Genomic DNA, 21,927 nt, shown 5'->3' on the forward strand with positions numbered 1-21,927 from the left:
GATGGTTTCCTTTGCTGTACAAAAACTATTTATTTTGATGTAGTCCCATAGGACTTTCATAACGCAGTTTACCAGTGATTTAAACTTAGGCAGTTGTAGGACCCAGTTTATTTGTTTTTATCAAAGTAAAAATAGCAAAAATATTCATGGCCTTTCAAGGAATCATAGCCTAAGGTTCTGCTAGAATTTATTGACCAAAGGTAATTTAATTATTTTATAATTAAAAACATAGTAAGGTTTGCAACTAGATGTACTAAAATTACTTTTTTTTTAAAGATTTTATTTATTTATTTGTCAGAAAGAGAGAGCACAAGCATGGGCAGTGGAAGGCAGAGGGAGAAGCAGGCTCCCTGCTGAGCAAGGAGCCGGATGCAGGACTTGATCCCAGGACCCTGGGATCATGACCTGAGCTGAAGGCAGATGCTTAACCGACTGACCACCCAAGCATCCCTCAAAATTACTTTCCCAAGAAAATTAAAAGTTATTTTTAGCAGGAAATGTCAGACTATTGCGTGGAAGTTGGGAGAGGATAAGACTGTGAAATATCCTTTGAGGTGCAGAATTGAAGGCATATCCATGTTCTTTATAAATGGTTCACTAATTTGGGAGTACATGGATATGACTTAATGGGATATCTATTATTTCTATATATAGTTTAAATAACATTAGCATAGCTGCTATCATCATTGTATCAAGGAAGCTTCTTGCAAAATTGTTTTCTAGGGTGAGAGGACATTCCATGTGGGAGTGAAGATGAGAAAGATTTAATGTCCATCAACTACTATATTTGTAAAAAGGAAAACTATGATGGGGACCTAGAGATAAGACCTCACATGAGACTGGGGGAATAAATTCCAATATTCTTATAAAATATTTGTTGAATTTGTACTCACATTTCATACTGGAGGGTTTGGCCCAAGAAAAAGACTCAGGAGGAGGTACCCTGGGTTGAACCTTGCAGAATAGGTACACTTTTGATGGAGAGAACCGGGTCTCATTACAATGAAAGTGAACGAGGAAGGTGCCAAGTAGAGCACAGACACTTGGGGGTTGGTATTCCTGAACCCTTGATGTGGGCTGGGGGTTAAGAGTCTGACAAACAGCCCATGAGGAAAAGCAAGGGACTGGTTGGTCAGAATGAACATTAAAAGCTGTGACCTGGATAGAGGACTGATGTCAAAGTCAGACATTTGAGGGGGGAGGGGTGAAAAAAACCCCAAAACCTTGACCCTTCAATCAAAGGGAGTAATAGGACCAACTGAGCTGAGACAAAAGCCAGACAGAAAACTGAAGAATGCAAGGATATAGAGTAATGTGATTCAGCAAAAGAGAGATTGTTTATAATTAATATAGGGCCTTAGTGGCTCTTCCCTGTTCCAGGCCCGCACCTGCAGGGCTGCACTGGAAATATTTAAGAGTTAACTGCACCAGAGTCTTCAAATATTCCTTATCAGCCTCTTGGGTAAAAGATAAGCATTGAGATAATACAAGGGATCCAACTGTTAAATCAGACTCAAACAAACCAGAGATCTTATCCAGTACAAAGCCTTAGTAAGACTCTCGAGGATAGAGGTGATTATGAAGCAGAAAGTAGGAAGAGGTATGGAATTATCCAATGGTTTCCCAGATTCTTTCGTGCTGGTTCAGGATGCTCTGTGACCTGCATTAACATATAGAGTCTCTAAGTAATGTATGATTCTACATTAATTACACAGAAGGGAGCTTATTCAATCATGAAACATCTCCACTTTATACACCAATAGTTACACAGTTTAAGTGATATTTTCCACAGCGCTAAACCCTCTGAATTCATAAATTCCAGTTTACTTCCTATATGCAAGCTAAATAGACCAATGACATTGTGCTAACAAGGCTCTCCCTTTTGGATTTCTGTGCTACTAAGATCTAAGCTGTCTCTCAAGCTAGAAACTAAACAGCAGGCTCTTTCAACTTTTCTCTTCCAGATACATTTTGGTAATTTTACTTCCTAAATAGCTCTTAATTCCCTATTGGTTGGCACTACTAGGCCCTTATCCTTCCTTGGCTTATTGCAATAGCCTCTAAAACTAAGGTTCTGTGCTCAAGGCTTGAACCTCCTCTAATGCATCCTTGAAACCACCATCAGAATAAAAGCCTATATGTTGTGTATGATTCTATAGAAGCACTCTGAGTCAAAAATACAATTTTAAGAAATACATTAACTTCTTTTTTTGGTCTACCTCACTGTACTCTAAATTCTGGAGATACAGTCTCTCTGGGAGTCATCTCTTTTGGTTAAATGAATGACATTCATAGTGTTAAAAACATATTATGTTATGTTTGGTAAAAGCTTAAATAAACAACTTGGTAATATTCTTTTAAGAATTTCATGTTAAACTAAATCTCTTAGCAGCAAGAAAGGGGACTTTCTATAGAATTTCTGTAAGTTATGGAAGGCAAACTCACACATTATTTCATGCAATTCAAGGCTAATGCCAGACGCTTGTTTGAGAGAACACAGCCATGGGAAAAGTGTTTAAGTGTTCTGTGGCTAAGATAATTTTGATTGACCAGTAAATAAAAAATAATCCAAGGTCAAGGAGGTAAGGGGTGACATAGGTTAATGAATATTATCCTTTAATTTAAATGTCACAAATTTTCAACCTTGTGTAAAAAAGGTGTCCAAATAATTGAAAATGTTGCATACCTCAAAATAATAGAACAATTCTTATTAGGTTCATTGCTATTAACGGGGCACCATTGAAAAACTCAGATTGTAGATTTCTGGAAATGCTACAAAAAATATTTGCTTAATCCATAGAATCGATATTAGAAGAAAGCACTGTTCTAACCTGTTTCTATAACCCACATAATATGCACATTATATTGAAGTAGTATTATGATTTACTATATTCTTATTTCCAAGTGTTTTTAAGAAATAACACGAGTACCCACAATTGTGAATATAGGGACAAAGAAACTTGAGGTGCGCTTTTGAAAAGGAAATGTTTAATATCTCTTTGATAACCTTTATGTAATGATAGGCAATCATGCATAATGCATAGGGGAGAAACAGATTTATGTTTCTAAGCCTGACAAACCCGATCACATTTGGAACAAACCCTCCAGTCTAGAACAGTAATTCTTATCAAGGGATACACTGCACTTAGATAATTAAAGTGCCATTCCCTATATCTCACAAAGACACAGCCTATCAAAATCTGTAGCATAATCAATTTTATGTTTCCTCTGAGGAAAACTTTGGATCTGAAATGTCTTATTTATTTGGTAGAAAAACAATTGAAAAGAATCTCTATCCCAATTCGTGTGTTTTTCTTTCTAAAATATAAAAGTTCTTACACATTTAACTTGAATGAATGCAACACAGCTTGGAAAACAGAAGGGTACAATGTCCTCTGCAGTAAAGAAACGTGACAATATCAGATTGTAACCCTGAATGATTAATAAAGATAAAGCCAATGTTATGGAACTTTATTTTTACTTGGTATATATTTTTAAGTCTCTGGTTCTATTTGGCATACTAAAAAATGAAATATGCAACACTAACATTAATTATGCACCAAGCCTATACACAGTCAACGCTATAGGTCTCTTCCAGCTTCTTTGTCTATTGGGGGAAAGTAAATTGTCAACAAGCTATAAAGAAGAAGTTACATATACTCTATGTTAAATTTTTTCCCTCTTTATATTTTTCTCTAGATTCAACCCTGTATTTCCCTCCACTTTTCCCAGTACGTGATATTAAGTTTTAAGTTTTCAGATTCCTTTGAAGTTACAGAATCATTTGATTTTTTTCTATATCGAGAAAATATCTTTTTATTTTTCCAGCTTGATTGTGATATAATTGACAAAATTGTAAGATATTAAAAGTGTACATCATGATGGTTTGATACATGTATACATTGTAAAAGAAAAACTGACACAGTTTAAAAAAATATTTAACATAACTATTTTATTCTAACAAAAACCTGTAGCATGGGCATCATTATTATTCCTGTTTCAGAGAAGAGCAAAGAGAACTGCTTAAGTCAAGTGATTTGACAAACGGCTCAACTGGTAGGTAGTGAATGTTAATTACAGCAGATATTTGGCAGATTCTTCGTCATGCACACTTGAGAAGAAACCATCCTAAGCTTCAAATTTAGGTTTCATTACTTAGCAGCAGCATGATGTTAAACACATTATTTAAACTCTTTAAATCTTCATCTTCTCATTCGTGAAATGGAGATAATAAATCACTTAAATCACAGCATTAATAGAGAACTGAATGAGACTGTGCAAGCTGAAATACTTAGCATACCATCTGATATACAGTAAGTGCTCAATTAATGTTAGCTATTATCTCCAAAGTGGAGCTGGAAAACGCTAATGATATCATCAATATGGAGCCACCTGATTCCATTTTATAAAATATGGCTGATATACTTTTGGAGAACTGTAAAAGATGTCGCTGCAGTTGATCTTTAGAGACATTAAAAATGGTGTTGCAGAGGGGCGCCTGGGTGGCTCAGCCGGTTGAGCAGCTGCCTTCAGCTCAGGTCATGGTCCCAGGGTCCTGGGATTGAGCCCCGCATCGGGCTCCCTGCTCAGCAGAGAGCCTGCTTCTCCCTCTGCCTCTGCCTGCCACTCTGCCTACTTGTGCTCTCTCTCTGTCAAATAAATTAATAAAATCTTAAAAAAAAATGGTGTTGCAGAAAAAAATGAATTAAATTCTTGCATAGAAACATGGTAGACCCACAGTCCCTTCTAAATACAAAGGCAAGGTTCAAAAGGGAGATGTCAGACCCTGTCATTCCTGTCTCTCTGCTCCAAAATACAGAACACTGTATTCCATCCGATCTGTTTGAAAAAGAGAAACATGCTGTGTCTGATTTTATTTTTTACAGAGACAGAATACTACCATGTGATATTGAAAATGATTTCAATTCAGGAAGTCTTTATTCAGTTAATTCCAACATGTAAATATATGCCAAGTTACTGAATGCCCACAGTGGAACTTCTTCCTTTACAAAAATCCTCTAATGGAGGGATTTTTATCTTTCTGACTCACTGGTGTACTCTGAACACACCAAGAAAAAGTAGCTGACATTTAACAGATTTTCAATAATTTCGATCAAATTAATTAAAATACAAATACATGAATGAACTTGAACTTATTTATCTTCAGTGAACCGGCTTCCCTTTCATCATCTTACATAGCAAAGGATAAAAGAGAATCATAAGTTCTAAAAGAGGATACCACTTACAGTATTCCTCTCTTGTTATCTTCAGCAGCAGATTTTTTTAAGTTGTTGTTCACACTTGTATTCAAGCTCATACTGAAGTCTCATAAATCCTTTCCAAGCCTTTCAATTTCATCAATAAGGTAGTCAACATCTGCTCGCCTTGTGGCAGGGTTAGAAAAAACCATTCGAAAAAAATTTACTTTGTCCCCACATGGCCGGTAGCGTATCATGGCTGTGCCTTCCTTCACCATCTGTGCTTTAATCTTCGGAGCAATCTGTGTGTAAATGTAAATATTATTAAAAGGTAATTTTACAAGTATATGCTCTCCCACATTCTAGATGGCTACATAACTATCATTAGTTCGGAGTAAATAGCAGGCAATTTAAAACTATCAGGGATAATTTTTAAGAAGAGGCTGAGTACAGGAAAAAAAAAATAACACCCATCATGCTCTATATTCCTATGGTAGCTCTCATTACTTCACAATGACCAGATGCATAAAATAAGATAAAGGTGCTAGAATGCATTAAAGAAGGTTGTATGACATCTTGCTTATATTTATATGGCAATTCAAATAGAAGTATCTGAGAAAGAGGTGAAAGGAAATAGGAAATGGAAAAATGGCATATTTTGGTATTATAACTTTCATTATTTGAATTATTGTACTACATCTTGAGTTTTTCTACAAGGTCACTGTTTTGCAGCAAAACAGTTTCTTAGTAAATTTCCCGGAAACAAATCCCGCCTGTGTAATCATCCTGAACAGCTCTTCCAGCAACAACACACCGTGACACTGGGTCACATTAGTACCTTCCCGGGGTATTATCAGCAGGGCAAAGTGGCGCGGACACTCAGGAAAGCCAGAAGAGGGCATTCTAGAACCCCTCAACCTGCTCCTCTTCTCAAAACTTCTGCTTCTGCACACAGCTCACTTTTAGAATGCTGCAGATGCTATCCATGACTTAACTTCCCCCTAAGGCTTATGTATGGCTGTGTAGAAGCCAATATATATTTATCTCCCTTCTAGTCGGGCATTTCACGTAGTGTCCTTCCCTAGCTAATATTTTAGTTAATCAAGATGATCATAAAATAATAGATACTAGTTATTGCCTGCAATATTTTAAGGAATTATTTCATGGTCTTCCCCTTGCCTTCCATCCAGGAACATGTCCCTAAGAGGGACAGCTCTCTGGTAAATGAGCTGTGTGTACCTCGGGGGCCAGCTTGCAAGTCTGTGTAAATACGTGCCTCACTAGCTCTCAGCTGGTAGTAAGTGCCCTCGTGGAAGACCACACTTACAGATTTAGAAAACTAGGAAGAGTTTCACTTAAAACTTACCTCAAACCCTGAAAGATTTTAACAAGTCATATTATGAGAAGCAAAAAGCAAAACAAAACGATCTTTATTTTCACTTAGGCCTTACAAGCCCAGTGAGATTTTGATGATTGAAAAAGCTGAAGCTCTTGAACATTGGTATCAGAGAGTTTGTGTTCAGTGCGTGCTAGGACACCCCACATTACCCAGCTAAGTGGTTATGATGGTGGCTTAACTCAAAGTAAAATGTGTATCTGGGATGCATGCTTAAGATTGGTTAAAAACTTACAATAAATATATGTGATAAATTACATATAATGGTGGTGATCCTCTTTATTTTAACATATATCATTAAGGTAAAGACAAAATATCCCCCTTGCTATGATATTCATTTGGATTTTTTTTTCAGTATTATTGTTTATTGTTCTCTAATAAAATCTCACATTCTTGCTCAGATGATCTTTTGATAAGTATTTCAAATTTTGTAACTCTTCTCCAACTACCTCTTCTATTGCTGTTAAGAATTGTGATGATTTATATTCTTGTCTTCTCTCCTACTAAGCTTTCTTAGCCAATTTAGGACTGGGATTCTGTCTAATTTATTTTATACCTCTAACTCTTATTGGAACACCTGATATACATTAATTGATGAATGGCTTAAGCAAAGAGTAGGAAACTCAGCATATTGCATATTAAACACTCAGTAAATATTTTTCAATTATATAAATGATGACTGGATTAATTTGCAAAATGACTGACATGTTGAGATTGAGCTCACCTCTATACAAGTATTAAATTAATTGCTTGGGGCCACATGACCACCATGTACTAGCCAATCAAACTAACCAGACAGACACATTATTTAAAAGGCAATATTAAAATTAAAAACAACACACACACACACATACACACACATACACTTACCTTTTGGAATTCTTGATCTCTTTCAAAACCTTTTGGCATATGTTTAAGTCTTGGTGGAAAATACCAGAAGCAGACATTGGTGAACTCAGGCTAAATCAAACATAAAAAGTTTACAAGTATCCTTAAAACCCTACCTAATTCCTTAAGTATTTCAGAGGTATTTTAATGAATTTGATTGTTAATATGTTTAAAAATAGTTTTTAAGGACCTAATACACATCAGACCCTGGGCACAGAAACAACAGAAATGGTCACTGTCCTCATAGAGTTCCCAGTTTGGCCTAGGCTCTTGCTGTCTTTCTCGAAAACCTCTCCTACCACAATTCTTGATGATTTTCCTATTTTTGCAGGTCATCCTCAATGTGCTCTGGGCTATTAGTTCCCTCAGAGATCTTCAGCCGCCCATTCCATGACCATTCCTCAAAATATTTTAAACAATAATGCTAGTTCCAGTTTCATATTTGAGAAAGGTCATTTGGGTTGAAATATGGACAATGGATTAGAGGAGAGAACAAGTGGAGAGAGAAGAATATTAGATATTAGAATATTAGGCTATGATAGTAAGGCAGGAAAGAATGGAGAAGACTTCACTAAAGCAGTGGCTGTGGGTACAGATCGGAGGGTTTACACTTCCAAAATCCTCAACAGATATAATTAACCTCTCTCTGAATTCACCTTGAAATAACCTCTGGAAGGTTATTTCAAGGTGAATTCAAGCTTTCTGGTTTCAGTGAGTAGATGTCTTTCACATAGATAAAAAATGTAAGAGAACTTTACTTAAATTTAAGCTCATTTCGGAGAGGAAAATAAACTAGTAGAGGATATGCAGTATTTAAAAAAAGACAGACTTTTGGGCACCTGGGTGGCTCAGTCGGTTAAGCATCTGACTCTCGATTTCGGCTCAGGTCTTGATCTCAGGGTCGTGAGATCCAGCCCCATGTGGGGCTCCACACTGGGTTGGAGCCTGCTTAAGATTCTCTCTCTCTCTCTCCCTCTGCCCCTTCCCTTCCTCTCTCTCTCTCTAAAAAAAAAAAAAAAAATTAAATTAAATTATATTTTAAAAAAAGACTTTACTTCTAGTTTCCACTTAAGACTGCAAGAGACTCACAAAAATTAAGATAATAATATAGTCAGAAGAAAATAATTTCAAAGACAGACAAAGCACATTTTTTTCCTAACAGTTGTTCTTATTAGCATGGTTTCATGCCACTGGATGGTTGACTGGGACTTGGAGAGGAAAGTGGACAGAATGCTGGCAAAAATCTCAATTTTTTTCATTAATATCTACTTAGTGGCTTAATAATGATCTACTAAAGATTATCATAATTTGAAGTCCACCTTCTCCTATGATCTACTGTCCAGAAACCCAGCTGCATAGTATAACATACAAGAAAAAAGCAAGTACAATTAAATTACTCTTATTCTGTGCCAGAGAAATCAGAAAAGCAATTGTAACCAAGTAGTTTTAATTGTCTTAAAAATGAAAATATTGAATATAATCATCAGATAAAAGTCTTTTGGACCCTTGGCATATAAGACATAAAACTTAAATGAAACAGGTTTTAAAACCTAAGTGATTTGCATTTAGATAAGATAAAAATATTTATGATAATTGCTAAGTATACTTTTAAAATTATCTCAGGTAAAATTCAGGTAAGAATTCTCAGCAAACAAAGTATAAACCAATTAAATTATAAAAAAAAAAGAAGTCCTTACCTCTGCATCAAACACAAGCTTAAAGTTATCTTTTTTCTTCAAAACCTTATAGAAGTATTTTGCAAGTTCCATGTATCTGTTGATCTGTGCCTCAAAACCATGGGTTCCCTATAATAAAAAAAAAAAAATTAAAATAAAGTTTCCATTCAAAAGTAAGTTCCTTTAAATTACATTGAAAAAGTTCCTGAAATTGATTACAATTATTTAAATGTACTTATTTAAATAATGTGATTATTATCTTACTACTCGTAGGTGTTCTCCATTATTACTTCATTTTTATTTCCAGATCCTTATCCCACTTTGCTCCCTACTGTCTGTGAACTTAAGGCCAATTACTTAGGCTTCCATACTGCAGGGCCTAGATCTACACATGTTCGCTAAATATCTTGACATGTAATTTTCATCTGTCTAGTATGTAGAGCAAATTCTTTAAAATTACATGTAATGTTATGAGGAGTGGGAGAAATACTACAAATAAAGCTCTTGGCATATTTGCCAGCAGAATATATTTAAAAATTAACAACCGTTGAGCTTCTGCTACATCACAGGCATGCAGTTCAGTACTTGAATCACATGGTTAAATTTACTTTTAGAAGAGCCCTAAAAGGTGGGCAACTGAGACACAGAAGCGCTGTCCAGTCTGTGTCTCCACCCACCTTCTTTCCCTTGATGATTTCTGCTTGTCTCGTGGTACTAAGCACTACACAGGGGGTGACTTTCCCACACCCTGTTTTCATTTGAGACCTTCTCTCTGAATCTCAGACTTATACACTAAACTACTTACTCAACTCTCCACTGAGATGACTAATGAACATCTCAAAATGGCATGTCCAAGACTCAACTCCTGATCTTGCTACACAAACTTGGTTCTCCCACAGTCTTTCCAATGTCAATAATGTATCAATTTGATCTTCTAGTTGCTAAAGACCAAACCTTAAAGCTCTCCTATCCTTGAACTTCTGCTTTTTCTCCTAGTCCACATCTAACATTTTGGTAAATTTCATTAGGGTTACCTTCAAAATGTAATTAGAATCTAATATTCCTTAACCTGTCCACTGCCACTCTGCCGGCCCAGTCACTCTCTCCCCATTATTGAAATTGTCTCCTAACTGATCTCTTTGCTTCTGTCCATACACCCGTAACCCAAGCTGTGGGTACGCATTCACAGTTATTCTAGGCTTTACAACCACATGAAGTGGTATGTTCGTGGATTCTCAATACATAAGCCTTTGTAATCAGAGCTGGCTTCATGGGCATGCCACCTGCATGGTCACGCAGGCCTTATACTCAGAAGGGATTTGTGTTTAGTTTAATTCTCTGCCATTGCTGTCCTGAAATTCTTTAAAATTTTGCCTTGGGCTTGTGTTTGTAGGTAAAGTGAATAAAGTGTCCCTAGTGAGACTGTGGATCATGCATGTGAGCTAAGGAGATACAGGCAACTTCCATGTCTTGCCACCCTATTCACACACAGCATTCGCAATGTTCAATGAACACAGGATTCCACTGGCCCTGTCATATGTGGGAGCTCCGTGACTCTCCATGCGAGTATAGGTAAACATAACTGAGCAAGCGGGGATGGTAAGAGCCCTAAGAGGCCACACGTTATGCTCAAACCAGAACTTGTTCCCAACAGAATTTGTTTCCTTCACTCCTTATCCTTTTCAGTGAATTCAATATCTTTCTCCACAGGAAGTATATATGTATATTTTGTGTAATATTTATAATATGTATATTTTATATGTACACATATATAATATATGTAAAAAATTTAATTTATGAATATGTGGTTAGAACCAACAACTCTCACAATTTTGAACAAACATTCATTTGGAAAAGGCATTGTTAGTATTTGAAATGCTTAAGAATATGAATGATTCAATATCAATGGACTGATTTCTTGTGATAACCACGTTATCATCTGATATTATGCCAGAAATTTTTCTTTGAGGGCAATCTGGTTCGGGGGAAGCTATAAACAGTTAAAAAGGGAAGGAGAAAAGTTAATAGAAATTTATTGATGAAGACTGTTCCTACTTTCAATTCTGAAGAAATGAGGCCAAGGATCACTGAAGTGATTACCATAGAATTTACTACTTTCCAGGAATTTTCCATATAGAACTTTTGGTGGCATTCATGCATATTGGATTGGCATTTAAAAATATCAAGGTATGTGTCCATATTGCAAATGCATCTTTAAGCTCTGTGAAAAAAAATCTACAAAGGTTGAATATTATAGACAATGGCACTTGTAGTTAAAGCTTTATTGGCCCCCGTTAGCCCATGTTCTCCAAAAAGCAGACATCACGATGAGATTAAAGGTGCCAGGATTTTAGTGGTGGAAGTAGCTTGTTGGAAGAGATTAGGAGGAGTTGGTTAGATTGCGAGAAGAAGTCAGACCCTAAGTGAAGGGGAAAGGGGGCCTAAGTGGGGTGAGCTCCCTAGACTACCATGAAGTCTGAGGAAAATACAGAAAGGCCACTGGGGAGGCCTCACACCAAGTCAGCTGTCAGAAGAGCCTTATGCCTCTCAGGAAGGGGAATGCCTTAGAATCCTAGACTCAGTCACTGGCTGGGAGAAAACTTTGGGAAACAGCCCTGGGGCAAATGTAATTATGAATCTAATCTAAGAGAAGCAGATGGGGCTTTTGGACAATTAAACTCCCTATAGCATTCTCATGGCCAAAACAGATTCATTTTAAGAATCCAAAAGCAGTCCAACCCATGTAGAAAAATCCATGTAAAAGGAAGCTTTTGTGTTATATTTGCTTTTGCATGTATAGTCAATGTTTGTAGCATCTCATATTAGTATATGATTGTCTCCTTATTTTTATAACCTATCAGTATTTTATGTAATTGACTTTATTTATAAGAAATATGAATTTCATTAACAGTGGCTCCTCTTTCTACCATCAATGAAGTACACATTGTGTAATTAGAGCAAAGGAGGACAAAATAGAATTTTTCAAACTTGCAAGTCAACTCCTCCCTTTCGAACCTGCTATGGATATTTCCTGAACTTGATTTCCAGTGTGAGTCATGTTTTTTTAATGGGAAAAGCATTTGCATTCCAGTGTATACTGAGTTTTTATGTAATCATCTGCACCCACTGAAAGGGTATTAAATTTTTCTTATCTCCCCAGGAGTCAAATGCTTTTCAAAAGAAGATACTTTAGCATTCAGGGGTAAACATGAGCTCTCTCCTTCCCTCCCTCTCCCTCAGAGTGGGTGTGCCAGCTCAAGTACAAGATTCCAGTTTCCGAAATGCAGGCTCCCTGTCCTGTGGTAGAAATCTCCTTTGCACACATAGGGTGATGTGACATGGCCTCACCGTGTTGCCTGAGGGGGAACCAGGGTATGGAAAACTGACACTGAGATATTCTCTAAGTAAATAGGTGATCTTCCTCTGATTCAGAAACCTTATGTTTATAGGAAAGATGAAGTAAATAAATATAGATACTAAATATTCAGTGGTCACATCTGTTTTATAGAAGGCCAAACAAGGTGGCCCAAGTACACAATTCTTTGACAGTCTAGCTTAATCCAGGCCAAACGTGCTTATCTGTGCCTTTTAAACTGCAGGTCATAGGCCATTGGTGGATAATAGAACCAGTTAAGTGGGTCATACCAGCTTTTCTTTCAAAGAGAAAGAGTAAAATAGAAAATATTAGAGAATTTCATATTATAAGATGTTTTCCTGAAACTTTTGTTTTAATTGTGTGTGTGTATCTATTATTGGGCCACAACATAAAATTTATTTCTTACTGTGGATTGCATTAAAAAAGGTTAAATGCCACTCCTTTATTGTATAAAATAATAGATGAACTATATGATGCTTTTCATAATCCCTTACATATATAATTTCTTTTATAAATGTTTTGATACATATTGAGCATTTATGAGTTCAAGGATAAACCTGTTGACAAGTATCTAGGTGTATATACTCATTTAAGGAACGTCAAGGTATATGCAGTGACTGACAGCTAAGCTTTAGCAGAACCAGCAACCTCTTACAGAATTCAGGAGGTCCATGAGAATATTTACATAAGTAAAATATGTACAGAATCAGACTGAGGGATATTTGGATTATCAGTGTCTGAGAGATCTACACAAAATTTTGAGCTTTGTGTTTGCAAAAATTTGAACTTAGAATATTTTTTAAAGCAAGTTTAACGAAATTTCTAAACTGGATATTTAAAAATCTTCAGGAAAAGAACTTAGACAATGCATATCTTTGAATAGTGAAAGTTATCAGTGAAACTCCAAGATGAACTAATGGCTGATTGTCTTCCTGAGTAACTGATATTCTTGTATCAGAATGTTGACTATACATCAGGTTGTTGCTGGGTGACTTCTATGAAAAGTGGTGTCTCTGGTTTTGTGGTAATAGATTTCTAACAACAACAACAAAAAAAAAGACGTCAAATAGCAGTGTCGGTAATACATTATAGATGGTGTTAGTTCATGTCAAAGCTTTCATCTGCACAGAACCCAATGTCCATCTTTCTATAGAGGACTGGGGATGGAGTGATAGAAACAGCTTCTAAAAGCATGCCAATTATTTAAGTTAAAACTTATAAATAAGGGGCAGGCGAAGGGTATAGAACATATCCTGCTGTTGTCATAATCTTTGGAGAGAACATCTGCTGATCTTGACTCCAAAGTAGATTGCACATCCATGTAATAAATAAGGGTTCACATCTGAGAATCTATGTTGACTTTATGTCTACTTGACTATTAACAATTCCAATGAGTAGGAGGGAAAAAACAGTTTTTTTTAAAAAGTTGCAGACAAATTTATATTCTTAACAGATTTTTATTCCTACAGTTTGGTAGAGTATATAGTAACAGTGGGACATGCCAAATTTTTTTCCACCTCAGTTGGAATTTAGACCTGAGAAGCCAAGCTTGTCATCTGTAATTAGAAATATAGTGGTTTTCTTGAGAGATGTTTAGGAAAATAATGAGACTAAAACTTTGGAAAAGACACCCAAATAGAACTCCAAAAAAATGGAATAGCCTATACTCTTTATCCAAATGAAGAGGACCTAATAAAAGGGATGACAATTTCCTACCTTTGCTTTCCACATTAACCATAGCTTAAAGATATCAACATGTCGGCCACACTGAATAGTTTTATCTCCAGTGTCGAAGTCTACGTCGTAGAGTTTATCTGGCTGGAAAAGATATCCAGCTCGCATCTGGTTGCATGCTTCCAGAAGACCCTAAAGAGGGAATAATATATCTACATGCAGATTATATACATTTCAGTAAGAAACCACCATTATTTATTTCAATTAACTTAGCATTTCTACTTTACATACACTTTTTTTCGGTTACCTTCATTTATTTTATTTTTTAAAATTGTATAAAGTTTTGCATTTTAATTCCGGTATAGTTAACATACAGTGTTATATTACTTTTGGGTGTATAATCTAGTGATTCAACAATTCTGTATGTTATTCAGTGCATGCACTTTTAAAGAGAATTTTATCTTATATAAAAATATGTTACTTTTCTAGGATTTTAATATATCCAGTTGTTCTTTGGGTTTATCTGGAACAACAGATGGTATAATTGGATTAACATGATTTCTATATTTTTCTTTAACTTTTCTCAAAGTCCTTGAAGTTTTGCTGCTCTTTTGAATCACTTGCTACAATATACTGAAGTTAATGAGCACTGAGGGCCTCGTTCACTTGAACTAAACTATCCCATGAATCAGCCTTTGGGTGCCAGTTAGCAAAGTGCTCTGAGAGTCACAGTAGGTAGAGAATAAAGTAACCCATTCATTTAATTTTGTGCTTCTCACATAAAAGATGTTGAAAGAGTGGAGAAATATTTGCTTTGGATGGTTAAGAAGAAATGTTTCCCATCACCCAGTTAAAGAGAGACTTTTCTCAAAGGGTGTGTGCAGAGAGAGCACAACCAAGGCTAAATCCGTGTGCACAGACGGGGTACCGTTTAAATATACATCAAGCATAACTTTTGTACAAGAAGCAAATAACAATATTATGTGTTTAGTATCAACTGGCCGCTTCACAAATAGTATATCATTTGAGCCTCACAGAACTCTCATAGCAGAGGTACTATTGTTCTATCATTTTTGTAGACTGAGGAAATGGATACTTTAACATATTGAGCAATCTTCAAGGTCACATAACCAAACAGTGATCAATCTGGGATCTGACAGAAGGGCAGTTTGTCTTGGAGTTTGTGGAAACCCAACTTCAAAGCAAAAATCTCACACTCCTTTGTTTAGGATAGGCTGTGGATCTAGGCAAAGGAGCACAATGTGGTGGTAAGAATTGAAGTATTTAGGGGAAAAGGAATAGAAATGATACCTTGAAAAGAGTGCCTTATGTATCTATATGTTAGGACTCCTCTTTACACATGTAAATATTTTCTTTACTTCAAACTCCCTTTTAATGTTATGTTAGACAAGAGCTGGAGACTATTTAAAATACTTTAAAACAGTATAATCAGTGTAAGTTTTATCTACTCTCCTGATGTGATAAGTAAGCTACAGTTAGTCATATTTACCCCCAATCTGTTGCACACTGTGCGGGGGCTGCGGATTTGTGGTGAGCAAGGGTGGAAATGCTCTGCCCCACGGACCTTACAACCTGGGCTTCAGGACGTTGGGTGGGTTGGACACTAAACCAAATATGGCATATGTGAATGTGAAATTGTACCCAGGTTAAATGCTATGAAGGAGTTTCACAGTGTTGGAATATTCCACTCTAAGGATCAAGGATTTTTCCCTTAGTCTGAAAGTCTAGGAAGACTTCTGGGTAAAAGTCATTTTCGAGTTCAGTATGAGCTAAACTAGAAAGATGCTGGGGGAAGGTGTGGGAGACAAAATGGAGCCAGACCCTGATAGGCAGAAGGAGAAACTCCTGCGAAGGTCATAGGCGACAAGCTGCATGATTCCTTGGAAGTAAGGGCAGGTCAAGGGATATCAAGGGCAGAAAGCAAAAGGAAGCACAAGATGAATGGGAGAGCCGAGAAGGGTATGGGCTGTACCTCCCGGGCTTTGTAGGCCATGTCAGGGATTTTAATCCCCATCCTAAAAGCAGTGAGAAGCCACTGAATGGGTTTTAATTTTGCATTATGAAAAAGTTCTTCTGGTTGAAAGAGATTGACATGATTAGCACTTCATTTCAAAAACACACAGCATGGGGTGCCTGGGTGGCTCAGTCGTTAAGCGTCTGCCTTCAGCTCAGGTCATGATCCTGGGGTCCTGGGATCGAGCCCCGCATTGGGCTCCCTGCTCAGGGGAGAGCCTGCTTCTCCCTCTCCCACTCCCCCTGCTTGTGTTCCCTCTCTCACTGTGTCTCTCTTTGTCAAATAAATAAATAAAATCTTTAAAAAAACAAAAACAAAACACACGGCACTTCCTTTCCCTTAAACAATTAAATAAAAGACATTTAAAATAGTTTTAATTGTATTTTAGGTACAGTTACAGCAAAATATATATACTTATAGTGCCTATATGTGCCTTTTCAGCATCAAAAAATATATTCATCAAATACTGAATATACTTGGTTTAAACTGCTCATTAAGGCATGAGTTAAAATGGTCTAATGTGCAACCTTAGGCATTCAGATGGTTGAATAGATAAGGATCAAATGTTCCTCTTAATTTAAGGCTACAGCACAATAGGCTTATTTTCCAGAGATGACCCTAAAAATAGTGAAAGCTTTAGTAGCTTGGGGGTTCTGTTCTCCCTCCATTGATCATCTATCTGTCTTTAAGAAAAGATAAAAAAGAAGTATAAAACAAGAAACAGAAACTTAACTTCTTTGAGGAACACATGATATGTGATAACAGAATAAAATGTACTATTTCAACATACTCACTATGGATGAAGAAATCAGGGAAGACTGCAAAACATTTGTTTTTGAGTCTTAAACATAAAGATATCAGAAATCTGAACGTTGAGGACAGACCTGTTAGCAACAGGAAGAGCGAGCAAACTCAGAAGCTTCTTAAAGAAAACAAATGTAGTCAAACTATAATTTCCAGATATTGGACACACAGGAGAGGACAGGAAGGAGTAGCCTATTAACCTGCAGGCTTCAAACACAAGGCAGCTGCCCTTTTATTGATGGGATATTGAAGGAATATGGCCGCCATGTGGCCAACTTCACAGTCTGAAGCAGAGCTAAAAGTTCCAGCCTGCGTCGCTGAGAATGGCCTAGGCTAAGAGAGAATAAAGACTCTTTCAGAAGAGACAAAGTGGGCACTGAGTACTCAGGAGTGAGTTTCTTAAATTCCACATTTAAGTGAAATCACATGGTATTTATCTTTCTCTGACTGACTTATTTTGCTTAAGCAAGATACCGTCTAGCTCCATCCACATTGTGGCAAATGGCAAGATTTCATTTTTATGGCTGAAAGAGAGAGGCAAACCAAGAAACACACTCTTAACCCTAGAGAACAAACTGATGGTTACCAGAAGGGAGGTGGTGGGAGGGATGGGGGAAATAGGTGATGGGGATTAAGGAGGGCACTTGTGATAAGCACAATATATTGTACACCTGAAACTAATATTACACTGTATGTTAACTACACTAGAATTTAAATACTATTTAAAAATAATTAAAATAAATTTTTTTAAAAAAGAGTAAGTTAAGGCAACTTGTAGTAAGAATACCGACACTTTATTTTTATATCCAAACTCTTTAGATTGCTGGTGAGTAAGAGAGAAAGAAAATAAAGCTGTAACTGATACTACATAAAATGCATTTGCATTTCTGACAATGACATGGAGATAAGAATTCCTAAGTTGAACCTCATCATTGTATCCCTCCTTGGAGGAGATCATGGGCTTATCTCTCTGTGTAGCATTGCGTTTACTATTGATGGAGATAAAATACACAAATGAATAAGCATATAATGATTTCATACAACCCATAAATTTGTGCTTTCTATGCTAAAAATATATTGCAGTTACTCATAGTTATCTACACTTAAAATAAGCGACATTTTTGGCCCTACACTCTGAAATAACAAATGGCCTGTAGGCCAAATTTGATCCCTAAGAGACATTTTGTTCGTTCATGGTGTTTTTAATAAGTGGGGCATGAATGATCAGGTTTTTTATAGACCTCATCACCGCCCACTGTGTCATCCCAGATCTTATCCACACATGGAGTTACCACCTGTGCTTACAGTCATTTGGTTTTGTGGCACCTCAATGACCCAGTGGCTACTTAAAGATCAAGGGGGAAGGATCAGTTTAGGAGGGCAAATTGTCCTGCACTGTGCTAATTCAATGAGGCCATAATTATTTTGATTTTTAACATTCACAAAGAAGCTAGTCTTTACCAAGACATCCATCACAGCACTACTTAAAAATAGAAATCATTTACTTTGTCCCGGATCAGGATAGCAGAGCACTGAAGGGGGACACCCATGAGTTTATGTGGATTCCAGGTCACAGAGTTGGCCCTAGGTGATAAAACAGCTCCAATCAGTGCTCACAGTCTAATGAAAGAGAACAGAAGCCTAAACAGGTAATTTTGCTTTCACAAGCAATGGCGCAGGTCTTACCTTTCAATGCCGCTGAGTTTATGGGAGTGGTTTCTGGACAGCAACAATCCACCTCCCCAGGCTGCCTACAGGTACAAAAGATATGTGCTCTTCTATTAATTCTTTTTAAATAGCATCGGCCACTTTTTCCCATGTTAAATTATTTCAAAATTTGATGAAGCTTTAATTGCTGTGTTAGATAATTATAAACTTGACTATCATTATACTACTTATAAGAACAATGCATTTTAAAATTTCCTCCTATGAATTCTCATTGCCTATTTGTGACACGGTAAAGTTTTAGGTTTCTAATTAATTCAAACACCTTTTGTATAATTTCCAGAGACAGATAAAAAAGTTGGCATCAAATTTGGCAATACCACAGAAAAATTAGCATCTCTCCCATGTTGTATAATTTTAAATTTGTCTAACTCTTACCAAAGCTGAAGCAAGTTTTGCCCAAAGTCATTGTACTAAATTAATAGCATCAAAAATTGTGATTTCCTTAATAGGTATTAATTTTAAAATGTTTATTAGAGTAATGGCCTAAATCTTCTTTTGATTTAAAATCAGGTTTAAGGGGCATCTGGGTGGCTCAGTTGGTTAAGTGCTTGATTCTTGATTTTGGCTCAGGTCATGATCTCAGGGTCCTGGGATTGAGCCCCGCATCAGGCTCTGCACTCAGCGTAGAGTCAGCTTGAGATTTTCTTCCTCTCCCTCTAACCCTTCCCCTGCTCACACGAGAGTGCTCTCTCTCTCTCAAATAAATAAAAATAAATAAATAGATAAATAGATAAATAAATAAAATCAGATTTAACTGTTTTGTCAAATTTATTTTCTAAATTGTTGGTTGAAGAGAGGTTTGGGCTCTTTTACAATACTTGATACATTTGTAGCTCTTTCCAGGCTAATATATTAAGTCTATTTTATTCATTATAAAAATTAATTTCCAGAGAAACTTTCACCTGGCCTGCAATGTCAATGAAGCGATTTTAAGGACTGCTCATAGGATACATTTTTTAAAGGGGAAGTTATGAGTCAGACTAAAGGAGGTGACTTACGTCCACGTGCATCCAGAGGCTGTGTGTCTCACAAATATCAGCGATGTCGTGGAGAGGGTCACAGGCCCCGAACACTGTGGCGCCGGCTGTGGATGTGACACAGGAAGGGGTCTGGCCCTGGTGATGACACAAGCTGAGTTGTGGGCAGAGCCTCAGGAGGTGCACAGGAACAGTCCTGTCACTTCACCACTGCACTCCTGGGCACCAGGAAGCTGGATGACTTGGACACGAACACTAAGTACCTTATAATTTCAAATATTCTGAGGTACCTCCAGGACTGGAAGAAGTAGTGTAACCATAGCAGGAACTCATATCACTGCCTCTGAGTTTCAGTTATTATATTTCTCTCCAAATTTATTTTCGCAAAATAATACCACAAAAATGGAGATGACCAAATTCCTTTATGTAATCCATGTCCTGATAACTTTTCATTGGATATCTGACAGAAAATTATGAGAGAAATACTGCAATGTTAACTTAATTATTTCAGTTTAATTTTATAAGGAATTTCCCACACTTAGGGATTATTTTATTTCTCTTAGCAATTACCTTACCAGTTGTTTTTCACTAATGAAAATAGGTAAAGAAAATAAAAATGAATTTACGTGTTAAGTATGGAGCTATAGAACATACCTTTGTTTTAGCTTGTAATATATTTTTCTCTAACTCATCTGGAATCATCTTTCCCCTTAAAAATACAAATACACATTGATTTATCATGAGTGAATATGCATACCAATTCTACCAATGAGAAGAATAAATGATATGCAAGACTTAAAAAAATTAGTTTTTAGTGTCTCCCTAAGGCATTTATATGTGTGTAAACACATATTAGGTAAATGTTCAGTTCCCAAAAACCAATGGTAAATATCATGTTGAATTAAAGAATGTTCAGTGTGCTATTCGGTCATCTTAAAATTTGTATTACTTACGCTTTCTAAGAAAGACACAGAATTATAATCTTTCTTTCAAGTGATTAAACTTCAATTTATTTTATTTTATTTTTTAAAGATATTATTTGTTTATTTATTTATTTATTTGTCAGAGAGAGAGAGCACAAGCAGGGAGAGCAGCAGGCAGAGGAGAGGGAGAAGCAGGCTCCCCAATGAGCAAGGAGCCCCATGCGGGACTCAATCCCAGGACCCTGAGGTCATGACCTGAGCCAAAGGCAGATGCTTAACTGACTGAGCCACCCAGACATCCCTAAACTTCAATTTAAAGTAAAGACCTCTTCTCTGGCACATACCCTCACCCTGACCCTGGCTGTAACCCTGAACCTAACCCTAGATCTGGGGGAAAAAAAAGGAGAAGATATGGTATATATACACAATGGACTATTACTCAGCCATATAAAAGAATGAAATCCTACCATTTGCAAAGACATGGATGGAGCTAGAGGGTATTATGCTAAGCAAAATAAGTCAGTCAGAGAAAGACAAATACCATATGATTTCACTCATATGTGGAATTTAGGAAACAAAACAAATGAGCAAATGGGGAGAGAGGCAAACCATGAAACAGACTTTCAACTCTAGAGAACAAACAGGTGGTTTCCAGAGGAGAGGTGGGTGGGAGATGGATGAAATAGGTGATGAGGAGTAAGGTGGGTACTAGTCATGAGGAGCACTGGGTGTTGTATGGAACTGTTGAATCACTATATTGTACACCTAAAACTAGTATCACGTTGTATGTTAAGTAACTGGAATTTAAATAAAAACTTAAAAAATAAAAAGTAAAAGCCTCTTGACATCAAGGTATAAAAATCAGGTATCCAATTGCAGAGGGAGGAAAAAGGGTGGCAAATTTCAGATGGCCTTCACATTTCTTCACAGCAAATATCTGAGAAAAAAAAGTCAATACTTTTCTACTCAGTCTGGGTATCAGACTGAAACCCAGCATGCCTATTGATGATTCACTAGAAGCATTCCTACTAACGTCAGGAATAAGATCAGGATGCTCACTACCATCAGTACTATAGCATTTTTCTCTGAAGAAATTATCTATTATTTAAATGTATGATAGAAAGAAAGAAAGGAAAGAAAAGAGAAGAAAAAAGAAAAGAAGAAAAAAACCTAATGGGAGTACATATGGCTATATACCAGAAATACCTAAAATTATGTGTTAAAAAGCTTTTGAAAATAACAAGAATGTTGA

The 21,927-nt window shown here is 36.6% G+C and overlaps 1 protein-coding gene across 1 annotated transcript in view; it reads right to left on the reverse strand.

The window, feature by feature from the left end:
* Positions 1 to 5,326: 5,326 nt before the first annotated feature.
* Positions 5,327 to 21,927, reverse strand: part of LOC116643681 (glutamate decarboxylase 1-like) — a 28,651-nt gene continuing 12,050 nt past the window's right edge. The window contains 8 exon segments of the mRNA XM_032422592.1: positions 5,327 to 5,500; positions 7,465 to 7,554; positions 9,180 to 9,287; positions 14,251 to 14,400; positions 18,553 to 18,631; positions 18,734 to 18,798; positions 19,774 to 19,890; positions 20,407 to 20,461. Of these exon segments, the coding sequence (XP_032278483.1) occupies positions 5,327 to 5,500; positions 7,465 to 7,554; positions 9,180 to 9,287; positions 14,251 to 14,400; positions 18,553 to 18,631; positions 18,734 to 18,798; positions 19,774 to 19,890; positions 20,407 to 20,461 (838 nt within the window).

Source organism: Phoca vitulina, unplaced genomic scaffold, assembly GCF_004348235.1.
Source record: "Phoca vitulina isolate PV1807 unplaced genomic scaffold, GSC_HSeal_1.0 scaffold27, whole genome shotgun sequence".
Taxonomy (NCBI): domain Eukaryota; kingdom Metazoa; phylum Chordata; class Mammalia; order Carnivora; family Phocidae; genus Phoca; species Phoca vitulina.